The sequence below is a fragment of the Pimephales promelas genome, chromosome 7 (genome assembly GCF_988280905.1).
Source record: "Pimephales promelas chromosome 7, fPimPro1.hap1.1, whole genome shotgun sequence".
NCBI classification, from domain to species: domain Eukaryota; kingdom Metazoa; phylum Chordata; class Actinopteri; order Cypriniformes; family Leuciscidae; genus Pimephales; species Pimephales promelas.
Window position 1 is genome coordinate 19644294 of NC_142775.1, and position 17671 is coordinate 19661964.

Genomic DNA, 17671 nt, shown 5'->3' on the forward strand with positions numbered 1-17671 from the left:
TACGGCACAGACCACGTCCTCAAGTGGTTTGAGCGATCGAATTCAAATCCGTCTCGAATGCGTTTCGGAGGGCATTTACACCCTGGTCTTTTCACGATCGAATAGCTATCCGATCACAGAAAACACATGAAGTGACCAGGTGTAAACAGCCCCTTTGAATCCATCGTCTACTTTTGTGGAAAGCTGACTAGAGTTGTGTCGCTCGAGTTGTCTTCTCTGATACGGAGAACGGCGGCGAATAGCTACACGAACCTGCCAGACATAGCCAGGCGAGCGTGAACGCGCATGACGTCACGCCCAGTCTCAGATTCGAGCCCGAATCCCTCTTATATATTTCACTGTACAGGGTTATAGAGGCGATCGCAGTGATCAAAGAAGGGCTCATTCAGCCCATCAGGCGATTGTTTAAGCATGTATGGGTTAGAAAACGGCTATTTTTAACATGAAAAGTTGCGCAATGCACCTTTAAGTGAACGTAAACAGTTGTGAAAGAAAGCACGGCATCCAAATTTACCTGCTTTTTTTGTTGTTGTTGTTTATTGAACCAACCAATGGAGCAGTTTATTAACATGATAAAGCTTCACAATGCAATGCACATGTACTCTGTGAAAATAATTACATGTCATAATGTGGTTTTGTGTCTTGTCCTTTTGTTATCAGTGGTTCCCTGTCTATTTATTATTCCAGGTGTTTCTGATTACTCACGCCCCCTTGTTACCTTGCCTAGCTCGTTTCGTTTGTCCGATTATTTAAGCCCTGTGTTTCTGCCCTAAGTTGGTGAGTTGTTGAATGTTTGATGTTGACGTTGATCGCTCCTGATTCTGAGTCCTTGTCTAAGTTTGTAGTTAATAAAGCATGTGCGTTTGGATCCAGCCTCCTTCCCGTGCTTCTACCGCACCACACTACCAACATTACAACATATTTGCGTGTGAAGTACTATAGATTCGTGTTTACCATTTCTTGGAAATGTCCTCTGTGGAGAACAAAATGTTCTCTGCTCTTTTGACAAGTTTGAGTGAGTGAGGCGCAGCCGTTTAAATTTGACATTTGAATGAGAGCGCACACTAATGACAGAACAGATCGAGCATGTAATCAAGACACGGCTGAATCATTTATTCATTTCCTGTCATGAAAAAAAAAAAGAAAATATGATGAAAAGAAAAGAAGCAACGCCTAATGCATTTGAGGACAGCTTTAGTTTGTCATTTAATATCAAAGCACTGATAACACCTAAGCCACAGTTAGCTCTGAATCCATTATTGATCTACTGTAAATTATTATTTTGTTGTTGTCCTGAGCATTATATACAGTACCTGTTGTACAGTGTGCTGTTCATGGTGACACTTGTTGTTTTTTTGTTTTTTTTTCTCTCTCTCTCACTGACATGGCATGGCCACTACACTTCTTTTATCGAACATTATTTTTATTGTTGGGTTCAGAACTACATCTTGGACAGAACTCACGTTTGCATGGCAGTTTCTCAATTTCTCAACACCTGTCAGCACAATACACCTATAGACCATGAATGACTGAGACTATTGAAGCCACATCACCATGTTTATGTCTTTTAAGTTGCTGTGACCTTCAGACGTTCAATTAAGATGCGTGTCTGATTAAAAAAAATGGTCTAAAAAAATGAATGGTCATTTTGTAAATTCAAAATGCTCTTGTGTTTTAGATCCTTCTGAGCCTTTTTGTGGCTGTTATTTTGGACAATCTTGAGTTGGATGAAGACCTGAAAAAGTTAAAACAGGTAAGACATTGTTGTATTTATTTTGCTTATATTATACGCTACCGTTCATAAGTTTGGGGTCGGTACGATTTTGTAATGTTTTTGAAAGAAGTCTGCCTTTATTTGATCAAAATTACAGTAAAAGCAGTGTAATAATTGTGAAATATTACTCCGGTCTTCAGTGTTACATGAACCTTCAGAAATGATTCTAAAATAATGATTTTGTAACATAAGAACTTAACATGTTTCATTATTCAGTCCCTCCAGGATTTCACGATTTTTTTGTGTGATTTTTGCGATCAAAATGACTGATTTTGTGGTGGTAATTTCCAAAAATTTGTGAAAAAATTTGCGATTTATATATAACATTTACCATAATAGCATTCAGTCCTTCCAGAAAAATGCGTAGTTTTTTTGTGATTGTTGCGGGCAAAATTTGATTGATTACGCGGCCCGTTTTCTTTAAAAATGCGATGGAATATGCGGGATATTTATGCAATTTTATGCGATGAAATTGCAGGAATTTGCAAAAATTGAGGGAACTTGCAAAAATTGCGGTTTGATGAAAAAGAGAAAAAAAGTGATTCCCCCAACATCCTGTTCTCACTCGGCTAATGTAAGAGTCATTTCTTATTACTTCCTTTGATAAGCAAGCATACTACATCATAGAAAGTGCTGGGAATATTTAATTTCTCATCTTGTTTTATTTCAGACTGTAACGAGTGTAAATAAGGTGTGGCCCCTTTAAGAGCTCTCTGCAGTGTCATATGTGCCCCTCGAACACCCCATGTGTGTTTGATGCTACTTCTTTTATCATATGTTGTTTATTAAGTAACGATGTGACGGTAGAATGTGTGACAGACAGTTATACGAGTTCGATTTGTGAGATGTCAATCGCCTCCGTGAGTCTGTCTGCCGTCACGTAATTGCGTCACTTCATAACGTTCCCATGGAAACGGGGAAATGGCTGCTCTTGTGTGAAGCAAACGCAACATTTTTCAACTTTCTGCTAAGATACATGTGACTTTTTTTGCAACGAAAATGCGAGGATTATGAAATTATGCAAACCCGCATATTTTGCACGGAAATCGGCATATTTTGCGGCAAAAGTGTGGCGTATTTGAAAAAATGCGGCCCCCGCATAAATATGCGGACTTTGGCTGATTTTGCATTGAATTCAGCGATCGCATAATCGCGTTTTTCTGGAGGGACTGATTATTAATGCTTAATATTGCTTATTATGTGCTGCATAAAATTTTTCAGAACTCTTTAATGGATATAAATTTCAAAAGAACAGCATTTATTTGGATATATATACATTTTGTTGCAGTTGGTAACATTTAAACCTGTCCTCGTTTTCTGGGGGAATGACTCTGGAACAGGACAATTATCAAAGAAATAAAAAAAAAAACTTGTTAAATCCCTCCATTAGCTGTCAGACCTACCCTAACTAATAGGATCAAGTTCAAAACTGAATTATCTTATAATGCTTTGACAATGTGCTTTCTAGATTTGCTGAACCACGGAATCAAATATATCCAAAAACTTTTGTCAACAAGCAAAAATAATAGCCTTAAAAAAGTTTGGTGTGCCTTTTCTGCATTTGAGGAAAATCAGCAAACAGTGCGAGCCTGCCATGTTATTTAGTACAGTTCTCCATCTTGTTCTCTGTCTATTTTTACTTTTTTGTGGGGCTATGATGCACAGGTAATAATGACTCAGAGGATAATTAGCGCTAGAAAGCGTGACCTGTTTGGCAAGCGCACATAGAAAAAATAAGGCACCTTCTTCATAGGATGCAAATGAACTTCTGCTGCGGCCAAGTATCATAGGAAATGGCTTTTGAAAGCAATTAGAGGTAGCATTTCTCTGTGGATAACAGCATGTCACCTCTCCTTGAGCACATCAGCAACATAGTTCAGCAGTTGTTGAAAATTTTGAGAGGGAAAAAAACAAATCACAATTTTCATGATTACTTTTGCAATTTTTCATAACAATCTGCTTTGTTACAAGATATGCTAGAACAAATTGTTAAAGTAAAAGTGTAAATTGAAAAGCAAAAGCCACTGGTTTCCTGTGATTTTTCTTTTTCTCAGTGTTTTTTTTTTCATTCCAAGTAAATGACATGAGCTGTGTGGTCCTTCAATCCACCAGGCTGTCAAGCTGCAGGCATCTTCACATGCCCAGATCGGTTATCTCTCAGACACAGCTGACTGATTCACGGTTCCACCTGTAAAATTGCCTATTTTATAGGTGCTTCAAGCACAGATGGGGGCAATCCAAAAATAGACTAGATTGTGATTGCTCTCCAAGTATACAGGTGGCTTTTATAAAGCACAATTCAACAGCTGACCTTAATTGAAGGAAAACCATTTCTAGCTGATGTGGAACAAATAACAACTGGACATGTTTTTACCCTTTCCCTCACAGTGGCTTTATGATAGCTCTACTACAGTAGGTTTTTTTTTTGTTTTGTTTTTTTGTAGAATTTTCCGTTGCTTCCCCAGAACCTCCATTACCTTGTAATAAAGTCATAAGTAACTGTCTCCTAAAAAGTTTGGCCAACTGCTAGATTAATGATTTCTGAAAATGGAACATTAATCAAGACAGTATATTTAAACTTCAATCTCTTGCATTCTCACATACAATTTTTTTTTATTGCAAAGCTTGGCAGGAAATTGTTTGTCTGTTTGATTAGGCTTAGCTTTGTGTCATTAAAGCACATCCATACTGAAAATAGACACATTCATTCACCACTAATTTTCACTTTACAATTTGTGTCATGATGTGATACAATGCATTATTCTCTTTAAAGCTGTATCCCTTTTAATATCTCAAGACTGGGTCCAAAATTGATTATTTTTATCTTTTTATGGCAACGCTTTAGATTACAGCCCGGAATGTACTGTTTAATTAAGAGGAATTTACAGTGTAACTTTCTGTAATAGTGTACCTATAAAGTACTTGAATGTAATTTAAGGGTAAAGTTTGGGGAATAAAGGGATAACAACCAGGAGAATTAAAAATATATATATTTATACTGCAAGTATTATAGAACTAAGGGGTAATATATTATGATACAACAATCTTACATTTGAGAGCAATTTAGCAAGAACATGCACTGCAAACCTTTTTGCAATAATTGTGTACCAATACATACTGTATAGGCTTTTTAACATGACAGGGTACATATATAGGCATTTATAGAATTCTTTTTTTTTATTTTGTATTTATTTATTTATTTATTTATTTTTTTTGATAGCAAAAGTGCAGATGTTTAAGTTTGGGCTTACATGTTTCAAGGCAAGAAAAGCTAAGACTATTGCAATTTTTTTTTTTTTTTTTTTTTTAAATACTGGGAAATATATCTTGTTTGATGTGGTTACAGGGTAAGTGGTGCTTGTATAATAAATAAAGGTTTCCAAGTCAGTGATATAAAACTGTGTATGCATTTTTTATTGTACTTAACCTGTAACTACGACAGTAACAAGCACCACGTTAATTTACAGCCCGCAATGTCACACTTACCCTGTAACTACATGGAACAAGGGGGTAACAAGCACCATACTTTAAGCAAAAGTTGCAATAGTTTTTGTTTTCCGTGCACATTTGTAAAAAAGATGACTTTATAAATGCATAGTCAGATAATACCGAATACTAAATCCACTGGTTAAGATTCTGCCGAACTGAATACCGAATCCTACTCCCATCCTCAGTCCATTAACACAGTAAACACATTAATGAATTAAACAACGTACACAACAGTGTATTTTTCCTTTTATTTTATTTTAACTGTAAAAAAGTAAAAGAAAGAAAGAAAAAAAAGAATAGGCAACATCATACCAGGATGACAAGTCGGAAAAACTGTTTTGACAATTACCATATACAGTAGGCTATCCCAAGATCCAATCAATATAAAAAAATATTAGCCTTTTAGATTTATAATCAAAAGCAGGCTACCCCCAAATACAAAGCAAAACCTTTCAATAAAAGTGCAACAATGCAAAGAAAAGTGTTTTTATTCTTATTTTTTTTATCAAAATATGTTTGGTAATTTAACTGAAATTAATGTTATTTAACATTTACTCAAACATGGATTGTAGGCTGTTGTTTCGTTTATAACAGTAGGCTATATGATTAAAACAGTAAAATAACACACATCTCCTGCATCATAATTAAATTAACCTATAACCGCTAACCTTTTACATGAAATGAGAGTTTCCTTTCAGGAAAACAGGATGCTCGGCATTAACAGGTTGCGAGTGTGGGAACGAATGTCCCCAGCAGTACTGAAAAGTCTTTCACTGGGCACAGAGGTTGGTGGTTTTACCAAACAACGAGATAATCAATCCCTTTTTCCCATGGTGACATTAGTCATCATTTGCTTATTGCAATAAATGGGATTCATGAAAATGGCTTGCATTGGACAATACTGGCAGATGATTTGTCTTTATTTGAAGTACATTTCAAAACCATGGACACAAATGGCTTGGACATTTGTGGATTTGCAGACATTGATGGATAGACGGGTTAGTTCTTGCTTTATGGCCCCAGGAGGGCCATTTTGACTCTCCACAAGTCTCGACTCACTTCAGCACAATTTCGTCAGACATTGCTTCCCTCATCAACAGTACAGGTCACAGATGCTTAGTGTTTTAGCCAGAACTCCACATCGTATCCTTATCTGTGGTTTGCAATAGGGATGCTGAGATCAGCATTTTTCAGATACTAAAATAAAAACAGTTTATTACCTAATAAACAGTATGCCTCACTGTGTGGAACAGACTGGGATTCTTCTTTTGTGAAAGGCATCAGGCAGGCTTGACTTAAATATTAGTTTCTTAACTTTGTAAAGCAAATTAAGAAATAGAGACACATGTAGTGAATTATTTTATAAAATAGCTAATTGTGCTCCAACTGCAAGTAAACCAATAGCTTCACTAGCTTGGTACACATTCAAAATAAACGGGAGTCAGTAGATCTTTGTAATGGTTTACTGAAACTGGGAATTTAACATCCAATACAAAAGCAGCAGAATAAACCAACAGCTTCAGAAGCTTTGTAAAACATGTAAAATAAATAAATAAATAAATAAACAGAAGCAAAAACTCTTTATAATAATTTTGTTAGTGCAAACATACATTTTCAATCCAATGTACAGTACAATAAACAAGAGAGCTGAAACTGACAAAAAAGCTTCACAGCTTAGTACACATTCAGGCAGCTGTCTTTCTAATGCCCTTTAGAATGAAATCTCTGGAGATGTCTGATTAAGTTGGTTGTGTTATAATTGGAAACTTTATCACCACCCCTTGAAACATTGACATTGCATATATCTAACAGCTGTTGAACTTTTTGGCATAGCTAGCGTGAAATAACTCCAAATATGTGATCGCTCCATGCTGTGCACGTTAGCTTGTTAGCTAACACGTGATGTCACACACTTGCGCACAGCGATTACCGCGAGAGCGTTTAGAGAGCTGGCTGCTTTGTAAGCTTTTGAATCACTCACGCTGTAATTTGATGCCCCTACGGATCGGGCCCATTGTCACGATCCCCGATCTACAATTTTACTCCATATTGGAGCCGATACTCGATAAATATCGGATCAGAGCATAGTTTGCAACAGACAGGAAGGAGATACTATAAGCAACCACCACCAGGGTGAAGGAAAGACCTCGGAAATTGTACACACCCCTCTACAGAAGTCTCATTTTTGTAAGCGTAGATTCAATTTGTCAGGCGTCGTGGCAGGCACCTGCAAAAGCACACAGAAAGGATTATTGGCAATTAAACCCGACAGGATAAGAGGAGGGAGAGCTAATGAATATCCAGTGTGTTCCACACGTTACAGATCAGCCAGTGATAAGAGGAAGTGTATAATGAGCTTCCCTCTGTCAGAACTTGTCCATACTCTTCTCCCATTAGCACGGATTGAAATCATGCATTTATAATTTTTAATAAATTGTTCAAACAGCTTTGCATATGAGATGATTTGTGATGATTGATAAGGAGATGGAAATGTTTTATATCAAGTGTGTTCAAACATTTTGATGCCAAGGATCACTAAATATGATTTACTGTAAGATTAAGGTAATTTTTTGAATGTCTCTTCTGCTCAGCAACTCTATTTAAACTTTTCTATTTTAATATTTGGCAAAGCTGAATTTATAGCAAGCTGTATTCCAGCCTTTGGTGTCACATCACTTGCTATAGAAATCATTCTAATATGCTGATTTGGTGCTCAATTTCAATTCTGTTAGAAAATTATTGCACCGTTTAGGAGCCATGACCACAGAAACCGCCACGATTAGTTATCTTTAGTTTAGGACAGCCCAAAATCATGCCGGGCATTGTATGTTCCGGGCATTAAATACACAGGGGAACTATAATGAGTTGATTAATTGAAGGACAGGTCAACGGAATCATTAATCAAACACACTAGGACACTATTGGTCAAATGACAGGGCTAACAGGAACAGAACCAAAACACAATGAAACTAGTAAGCCAAAACAGAGCATACATGTAACAGAGAGATTAACACTTAGTTTTATTTGCACAAACCTATATACAAAGTAGTTTTTATTGCTGCCAGTAGAAATATTGCAATGATTTCATAAAGCACAACGAAAATTTGATATATGTAAATGTAAACATATTTTATTTAGTCGATTAACCGAATTGTTGCAAAGTATAAATCGAAATTTTCAGCCTAATTTATTCTGTGCATATTTGAATCAAAGGTGCAAAAGTGGTTAGTGGAATTTCAAATGTTGAAAGAAAAGTCTGGTGGTACAAATCATGACCTGAATAAGCCGGTCTCCCTTGTGACACCTGACCACCATTTGTTACACATCACCTTTTGTGCCACATCTCCTGATGCAGTCTGTTCATTTGTCTGGTCACAAGCCATTTCACTCTCTGATGGCAGAGATTGATGGTTGTTAACGGCTCAAGAAATCATTACTTTCCTCCGGTTAAATGGCAATGAGTAGTGTCTAGAGCTGATAGGGGAAATGTTTATCTTTTTATTGACAGAAATCAAAGGGAGGACTTTCCCTAAGGGAAGGAGAGGGAGGGTCTGGTGGTGGGACCATGGTTGGTTTGTCAACTAAGGTCCTGTACTCTTTCAAAAAGTACATACTACACGCTTCAAATCAAAACCTTCTAGCGTGTTAAAGTTCAAACAGTTTAGGCAAGGCAAGTCAGGGCAAGTTTATTTATATAGCACATTTCATACACAATGGAAATTCAAAGTGCTGTACATAGAAGGAATTAAAACAATCAATATAAATAAGAATAATTAAAACAGTTTAGAGTAAAAATATTTTTTCCAAAACCCCTAACCCTAAGTATGATGAGCTATACTATACTTTAACAAGAAACACTATTTAATAGATACACTCATTGTGAGTCATATTGCGGAGTATATGCATCCATTCATGAATACTTTTTTACAAAGGAATGGTGCTGTCCTGAAGGCAGTGATAAGGTTGTTTAACAGTCTTATTTCCTATTGGTAGAGGCTAGCTGGTTAAATGGAATGTTTTCTATGACATTAAAGAACCATGTAAAGATTGAACTTAGGAAAAGGTCACAGTGTCAACTACTGTGTACGTGCTTGGTGCCAAATGTTCTTTTGGGTCTTACCACACTGCCATCTAGTGCCTACTGCTACCACTCCTTATGGAATATATATATATATATATATATATATATATATATATATATATATATATATATATATATATATATATTTATATTATTTATTCTCTTTTTAATGAACTACAGTAATCAAATTCATCCTGTATGGATGCAATAATATATTTTTTTTTATTTTTATTTATTTTTTTATTAACAATACAAAAACAACCACACAAAACAATAACTGTTTTGTGTGGGTATCTTTAATTACCATGAAAATAATTTAACAAATCGTAATGGTCCTAAAAAATAGATTTAATATGACCTAGAAATATTCTTAACCGTTTTCTTAACCCTTCACAGAATAATATGCTAGAATATGCTAGTGCCTGTGCGACTGATATTTTAACTTCACTGCCTGGTTTCTTGGAGTCAGTTTACAGTAAGAAGAAGTGGTTTGGTGGTATACAGCCAGGTCTAGTAACAGACAAAAAAAGTCGAGTATGCAATTATTGCTGCGTTTATGGATGAAACAAAGATAAACTGCAGGAATTTATAATAAAAAATACAATTCTGAGGGTATTAAATTGCTTCCAGCAGCTGAAGCACACAATGAGAGCACACTTTTCACATGAGATAATATCATCTCCGGGTTTTTTTTTTATTTTGTTTTTTTTTTTCTGGTAATTTCTCTTGCACTCATCTGCACAAAGCACATCTGGTCCTAACAAACAAATCCTAACAAAAATTGCAATGGGGCTCAGATGTACATACACACACACACCCACACACAGATTTGTATATCATCACACCCAGACTAAAAAGTGTGGCGTCAACAATTTGTCACACAGGCACACAAACACACAAACACACATGCTGGTTCCCTCTGGCTGCGATAGACATAAAGGACCCTCAGTCACAGCCCTGTCCATCAAATGCCTTCCAGTGCACCATCCTCTGATCTAATAGTCACATCCACACACACCTGCACTTGATCCAGATGCCTGCTGCCCCAGACACTGTGCCTGTGTGTGTGTTCCATCTTCAACATAGACCCTTTTTCATCCTTTCAGCACCCATTTTTTTATAATGGGGTTTCAACATAAAATCAAAATTGACCTTATTTACTTTGAGACTTTCTTGGTCGTATAATGCATGATTCAGTTTGCGTTATTCCAAAAAAAGAAAAAAAAAATACCTTTCATCAAAATGTATTTGTTACATTTCTGTACATGTAACTGTTACATTATTGTTACATTGTAGTTGTAATTGTGTCAACTAGGTTGCACTGACCGACCACTGACATTCCACTGACAAGTATTCTACAATTTACTGCATTGGTGGTTGGTTGTGGCAAGTAGGGTGGGGCCGAGAGCCATGGGAATGCAGCGAGGTGGTGACGTGAGTGCTAATGAGCAGCCACCGGCCTCGCTCCATGCAAACCGGTCTCAAGTCTCACAGTGGAGCTCCACAAGGATAAAAGGAGGAGTGATGACAGTGCAAGACAAGTGAGGACCAGGCCTGAACTTTTTTTTTTCTCTCTTTAATTCAACAGTCATCCGTTAGGGGCTGTTGCTTCACTTTTGTTTTGAAATAACGTTTGTTATTCGCCAGTTCCTGCCTCCTCGTTCGCTGAGAAAAGACTCATTTTACCTGGTCAAAAACAGATCTGTTTACAATACGCCATTTAAGTGCCTGTGTCCTGATAAATGAGCTACGTCACCCCGCCTTTCTGTTCTGTGGGGTGTTTTGACACAACGCATGTAGAGTGTTGCCTTGACAACAGTTGAGGGTACATTTTGGACCACTCACCGAGTGGTCTAGGGTGTTCACTGATATGCTCACACAAAAATTGCTGCAAAAGATGCTTTCCAACAGGTTTTATCATAGTTTTTGTACAAATCCATTGACTTGTATTGAATGTTGTGTGATGTACGGTATTACTCCGCCGCCCGAAACGGAAATGGGGTTGTTTGTATTCTTTCTGTAGTCTTATGCAGTCGTCGTATCGTAGGCTACACTATACAAGTGGTTTGCATGCAATTGGCAAGGGTGCACTATCGCCACCAACTGGGCTGGAGTGTCTATTATTCAAGCTCTCAACAGAAGAATGTTGTGAGTCGTTCGGAAAAATAGGTCTCCGGTTTTACAACGAATGGTAAAACACCTATTGGAAAGCATCTTTTGCAGCGATTTTTGTGTGAACACATCAGTGAACACCCCAGACCACTCGGTGAGTTTCACGTCTTTGTAAACTAAAGTTTTATTCATTTTATTAAGGATTGTTCCTGTGAACCTATACTACCATTGTGAAGGTTGGGGGGTGCTACCACAGAATCCGAAAATTCTCGGGACAGCAGCATTTGTCTAAAAAACAAACTTAACCATTCTATTTCATCAGAAACAATCTTAAAGGGTTAGTTCACCCAAAAATGAAAATTAAGTCATTAATTACTCACCCCCATGCTGTTCCAACCCCGTAAGACCTTCGTTCATCTTCGGAACACAAATAAAGATATTTTTGATTGAATCTGAGAGCTAGATCAGTCCTACATTGAATGCCTAAGGGACTGGCTCTTGACGGCCCATAAAGTCATTAAAGAAAAGGTTTAAATATTCCATGTGCCTACAGCGGCTCAATTATAAGTTTATCAAGCGACGAGACTACTTTTTGTGTGAAAAAAAACATAAATAACGACTTTATTCGACTATTCCATTACTTCCTTATGGGCGCATGCGCGAGAACTGAGACGAGGACGTTCTCCTTCGACTTGCTACGTAAGGGTTAATGCCCGACGAGGTGTCCATTGTCAGGTTTTAATGGACGACGGCGAGGCGTAAACCGGCCGACGCGCAGCGGAGGACGGTTGCCTCCGCCGAAGTCCATTAAAACCTGACAATGGACACCTCGGAGGACATTAACCCGCTTATACCATGGTCACTTGCCAAATAAAACATTTTTAAAACATCAGTTTATATTTTAATTAGGCTAAATCTAGTTTTTACAAATAATAACTTGACTGACTGTTTATCTAGCAACCGGAGATATTTATAGTCCGCTTAGCTCGTATCCCTTCAGGTTCACAAATGCATTTTTTTTTCATGAAACATAAAGGTAGGCATAGTTTTTTTTTATTACACATAAAACAATTAATCAAACAACAATAAAAAAACAATTAGCTCTGAGCTCCAGCGATTTGCGCTTATAGAGGGCAATAAATTAATCAGATCAAAGAGAGGGTCATTTGCCTCAGGCTCCTTAGGCTTGAAACGCTGTAACGTTCAGCCTTCTCCTGCCTTGGTTGTCTGGAGGACAGCTGCGTAAAACTCCCGCAGGGTCTCATTCAGGGGTGCGTTTCCCGAAAGCATCGTTATCCAACTATGGTCGCAAGTTACGTCGTTACCAATAGAGTTCAATGGAGCAGAGCAGCAGCGGTGTAATTTTCTCCGTTTTATTTACATTTTTTCTTTCTTCAGCAGCATACCAGTCGTCAAAGTTGCCATATTCTCCATAAATGTTAAAAGAAATAGCACGAAGTCGCTCATTGTTGTATTAGGCTATAATATCTAACGTTAGATGATAGAGCATGTGACTGCCTGTTGCTATGGTTACTCACAGCCGTTGTAGGCAGCGCATTTATTTATTAATTTCGAATGGTAAACAGGCAGTTTCACCAGAACTACTTTACTAGGTGTCCTCTATCACTTTTTAACGGACACCCTGCAGCCAATCAGAATCGAGTATTCACCCAGACCATGGTATAATTCTTGTTACCGGCTGCTCACCGCTTAGGAGTATTACCGCCACCTACCGTATAAAATGATGATCCATATATAAGGCGCTCCGGATTATAAGGAACACTGTCGTTTTTTGAGAAGATTAAAGGCTTTTAATTGCACCTTATAGTGCGGAAAATATGCTAATTGAAAAGCGTATGTACAGCGCGCATCTTCCTCTGATTGTAAACAGAAAGTTTTGCGCTTCCAGCTATATCAGCACATCATCTTATACGGTAGGTGGCGGTAATACTCCTAAGCGGTGAGCAGCCGGTAAAAAGAAGTAGTCGAAGGAGAACGTCCTCGTCTCAGTTCTCGCGCATGCGCCCATAAGGAAGTAATGGAATAGTCGAATAAAGTCGTTATTTATGTTTTTTTCGCACAAAAAGTAGTCTCGTCGCTTGATAAACTTATATTTGAGCCGCTGTAGGCACATGGAATATTTAAACCTTTTCTTTAATGACTTTATGGGCCGTCAAGAGCCAGTCCCTTAGGCATTCTATGTAGGACTGATCCAGCTCTCAGATTCAATCAAAAATATCTTTATTTGTGTTCCGAAGATGAACGAAGGTCTCACGGGGTTGGAACAGCATGGGGGTGAGTAATTAATGACTTAATTTTCATTTTTGGGTGAACTAACCCTTTAAAACAGGGCTTTAATTGTAAAATACCGAACTTGTCAGATCCAGCTATGTTCATCATGAATGAAACTCCAGTGGGGGATTTGGCTAGTCATTAGAACTGCCCATATACGCACAGGAGTTTTTTGAGGAACATCAGTCAGTTTGCCTTGCCATGCTGCATTACTCTCCCCATGCTAAGTTTTAGCCAGTCAGTCTCTCAGGTGGCAAAGGTGTGCCTCTAAGAGGTCTGGGAGTTTATGGCCTATGCAGCACCATGCCTCATTAGATACTAAATGAGAAGAAGAGAATGACCCCTCTACCCCTGAGCTGCTTATGGAAGTTCACCAAGTCTGGAGCAGAGCAGAGCGGCATGCGTAATATATGTTTATCAGGCATGCAACTAAATCAGCAGCCTAACTGAAATGGAACCTGAAAAGTGAAATTCTCTACTCAGGGGTCTTTTACGCAGGATGTGTTCTACTGGTCTGAAGCATTTTTGAAACTTCACCTTTTTCTTACCTTGTTTTAACATTAACAAAGCCTGTTAAAAATGCAGAACTAAATGGCACATGATGTGTCTTGTGTGTTTATGTAGACCCACAATGTTTTTTTTTGTTTTTTTAAGTAGTCCTGCACTAGACCATTTACTCATCTTCATGCTATTCTAATTTGTAATTTTTTTAATGAAAAATTTGTGTTTTTGCTATACAATGAAAGTCAGTGGGGCCAACACAGTCTCTGAAGGTCACCACACACACACACACCATTAGACATTATTGGCTGTGTCTAAATTTGTTCTCCACTGTATTATGGTGACCTAACTGGAGCATAAATGTGCCTAATGGCCTGTAGAGTAAATCTGTTGAATGGTGACATACAGATTTGTAGACCGACCAATCACTTGTGTTGCTGGGAGCACAACACACTATTACAAGCTCCTTTGTGGATGTGCCTCAGACCAAGCAGCAATTGGTCAATAATCGAGACCCTTGTCTTCTAGAAAGGCAGGGGACTTGGAGAATAGTCTAGTATGATTCACCTGAGCCTGAAATTGGAAAGAATATGTGAATAGGAGTGAATGGATCACCCTAATGTGTCCTTATGCCAACACACATATTTAAGATGCATGGCTCTCATTGCTATGATTTATGTAAAATGCGACATATGATTCATCATTATGAAGAGCTGCGGCCATACACCATTCTTACAAAAAAAATGCCTTCACGCAGATCTTTCACTTTCATCGGGAGGCTCTCTTTTGGAGCCTGTTTAACTGTCTTAAAGGTGGCATTACTAGAGTTTCTCTCTCTTTAGAGAGTTGTCCTGCTAAGGCATCTGCCAGCAGAGCTCCACCTGGATAGCAGTATCAAGTGTTAGGCTCCTTTTTAGCCTCCTTGATAAGCAGTTCTTAGCATAGAACTTACCTAGGCTTCCTCTCGCTTGGTGAGGCTTCCACTTTTAGAGCTTCCCTGAGTGTTGCTAGGTCTTTCCTCGTGGGACCTCCACTCATCAGGGGTGTGTCCTGTGGGAACTGGCAGGATATATTTAAATCCATGGCCAAATCCCCTTTAAGGTATTCTTTGTATACCAGGCCCTGAGCTAAGCTGCCCTATGTTGCCAGGGTTTCTGGCCCTAAGCAATAGAGTCAAGATGACCGCTGCTGCATACCACTCGGATTGGAACTGTACTCCAGAAGTCATTGGCTTATGTTGTCATGATCGCTCCTGGAGAATTGGGTGGGTCCAAATGCAGAAACTTGATAGTCAGGGAAATCCAAATAGTCATCATCCATGCAAGAGTCGGAATCCAAATAATCAGAATCGTAGTCGTCCAGAACTGTAGGACTGATGATGGGCTTCTCGGGCACAGCCTCCAGGACCACTCGGGATGGACTCGGGACCACCGGACTCCGGACTACCGAGACAGTCACAGAGGAAGTCTTCCTTTTCCTTCGTTTAGGGACCACTGGAACCAGCAGTGAAGGCACTGTGCTGGACGGGATCAGCGGTGAAGGCTCTGGGCTGCACGGGGCCAGCAGTGAAGGCTCTGGGCTGGATGGGGCCAGCAGTGAAGATGAGACGTGAAACGTTAATGAGATGACCACGGATTGTATGGCAACAACCTTCTGTATCCCAGCGGTCTGTACGACCTCGGGAAAGGTTAAAGAGAAGAGAAGCACACCTCCTCCGTCATGCAGGTTCAGGATGGGACAGGACCCGCGGCGAAGGGTGTTCTAGGCTGCGTATCACCAGATCATGGTCGAAGGAAGACCGAAGTAAAGACTGAGTCCAGGACTCACCTCTTGTACTTCCTCCTCTGCGTGCTCCATGGTTCCCCAAAATCTGGCCTGGCGCTTTCCTCTAAAGGACTCTCTCTCGTCGAACGAGAAGTCTTTATGAAATCTGAGCGCCATGGCCTCCTCCCTTTGCTGAGCCACAAAAGCAAATGCCTGCAAAATGTTCATGCTGCTGGATTCATTTGAGGACGGAGTCATTCTGTCATGATCTCTACTGGAGAATTGGCTGGATAGTCAGGGCAACTTGATAGTCTGGGCAATCCAAATAGTTCTCATCCATGCAATCCAAAGGATCAGAATCGTAGTCCTCCATTACATCGTCGATAACCCTTTAATCAGGTAGATAACAAATAACAAAACAAGCAAGATCAAAAATGAGAACAGACTAGAAACAGACCTTGGAGGTGACATGTGATATAGAATACAATGTCTCCGTGACATGAACTAACGAAACCAGGGTATTTATGCACAGACACTAACAACATAAATGAGAACAGCTGGGTGCAATCACAAGTGATGGGAACAAACAAGGATTATGGGAAATGTGGTTCTAGAGTGTATGGATTCAGGAAGGAAGGGACCTCTAGTGACGTCATAGGCTGTTGTCGGCCAATGTTGTTGTGTTTTGACATGTTTTAGACGCCAGTCATGTCGGAGGCCCTCATCATTAGAGTCCTAGGATGCAGTGTCTTGTTCCTCTTCTCAGGGAACCATGGTTACATTCCTAACCAGAGACATGTCAATAATTCCTGATTTGAATTCTGTACCGGTTACCAATTTTATGTTGATGTAGTTGCATCCTACTGTTTGTCCAGATCTCCTGTGTTACAGAGTTATATTGTAAGTAATTTGTCAGTTATTTTCCTTCATCGTCCAATCGTTCATGCGCAGCCTATCATGCCATCTAGTTGCCAAGGCAACATTTTTATTTTTAAGATTTTTAAGTTGTTCATTTTAAGTTTTTCGTCTAGTATCAATTAACGTTTTATTTTTATTTTTAGTTAACAATAACAACACTGGACCAGGAATGTCAAGTATTTAAAAAAAAAATATCTGCCATGTATGTGATTTACAGCCCGAAATTAATTTATTACTCAGAAAATCTTTGAATTCAACAACATATTATTTTGAAAATGACACCAACACCGTTGGTGAAAGTCAGACAGGTTTGGAACACCATGAAGGTCAGTAAAAGATTAAATCATTTTTGTTTGGGTGAAATTTTTCTTTAAAATTTTAGTTAACTAAAATGTCTTCAAACTTTGAATCCATTGTGATAAATTATAGAAACACATGTTTTAGCTACCTGATTGGAATAAACAGGGGGCTGTGTGTGGAGTTGCAAAGCAGGGAGGATTCTTCCCTGTAACTACTTATACAGTACTTGAGGGATGTCAATTGTGTTGCTATTATTCAGAAGCGCCTGTTCTCTCCGCAGTGCTCCGTGTCGTGTGTCTTTGTGTGAGAGCTAATCAGAGGCTGTTGCAGAGTAAAACGCAAAGTTGAAGCCACCCTGCTGAGTGCCGAGCTATTGATTGGAGCCTTTGGGACTTGTGAGATTTCAAACACACACTCTTACAATAAAGTTGCCCGGAAAC

The 17671-nt window shown here is 38.8% G+C and overlaps 1 protein-coding gene across 4 annotated transcripts in view; it reads left to right on the forward strand.

Annotated features, from left to right (window-relative positions):
* nalcn (sodium leak channel, non-selective) overlaps positions 1–17671 on the forward strand; it is a 104808-nt gene that overhangs the window by 46909 nt on the left and 40228 nt on the right. For all 4 annotated transcript variants that reach the window (XM_089133182.1, XM_089133180.1, XM_039655491.2 and 1 more), the window contains one exon: positions 1679–1753. In XM_089133182.1, the coding sequence (XP_088989308.1) occupies positions 1679–1753 (75 nt within the window). The remainder of the gene's footprint in view (positions 1–1678; positions 1754–17671) is intronic.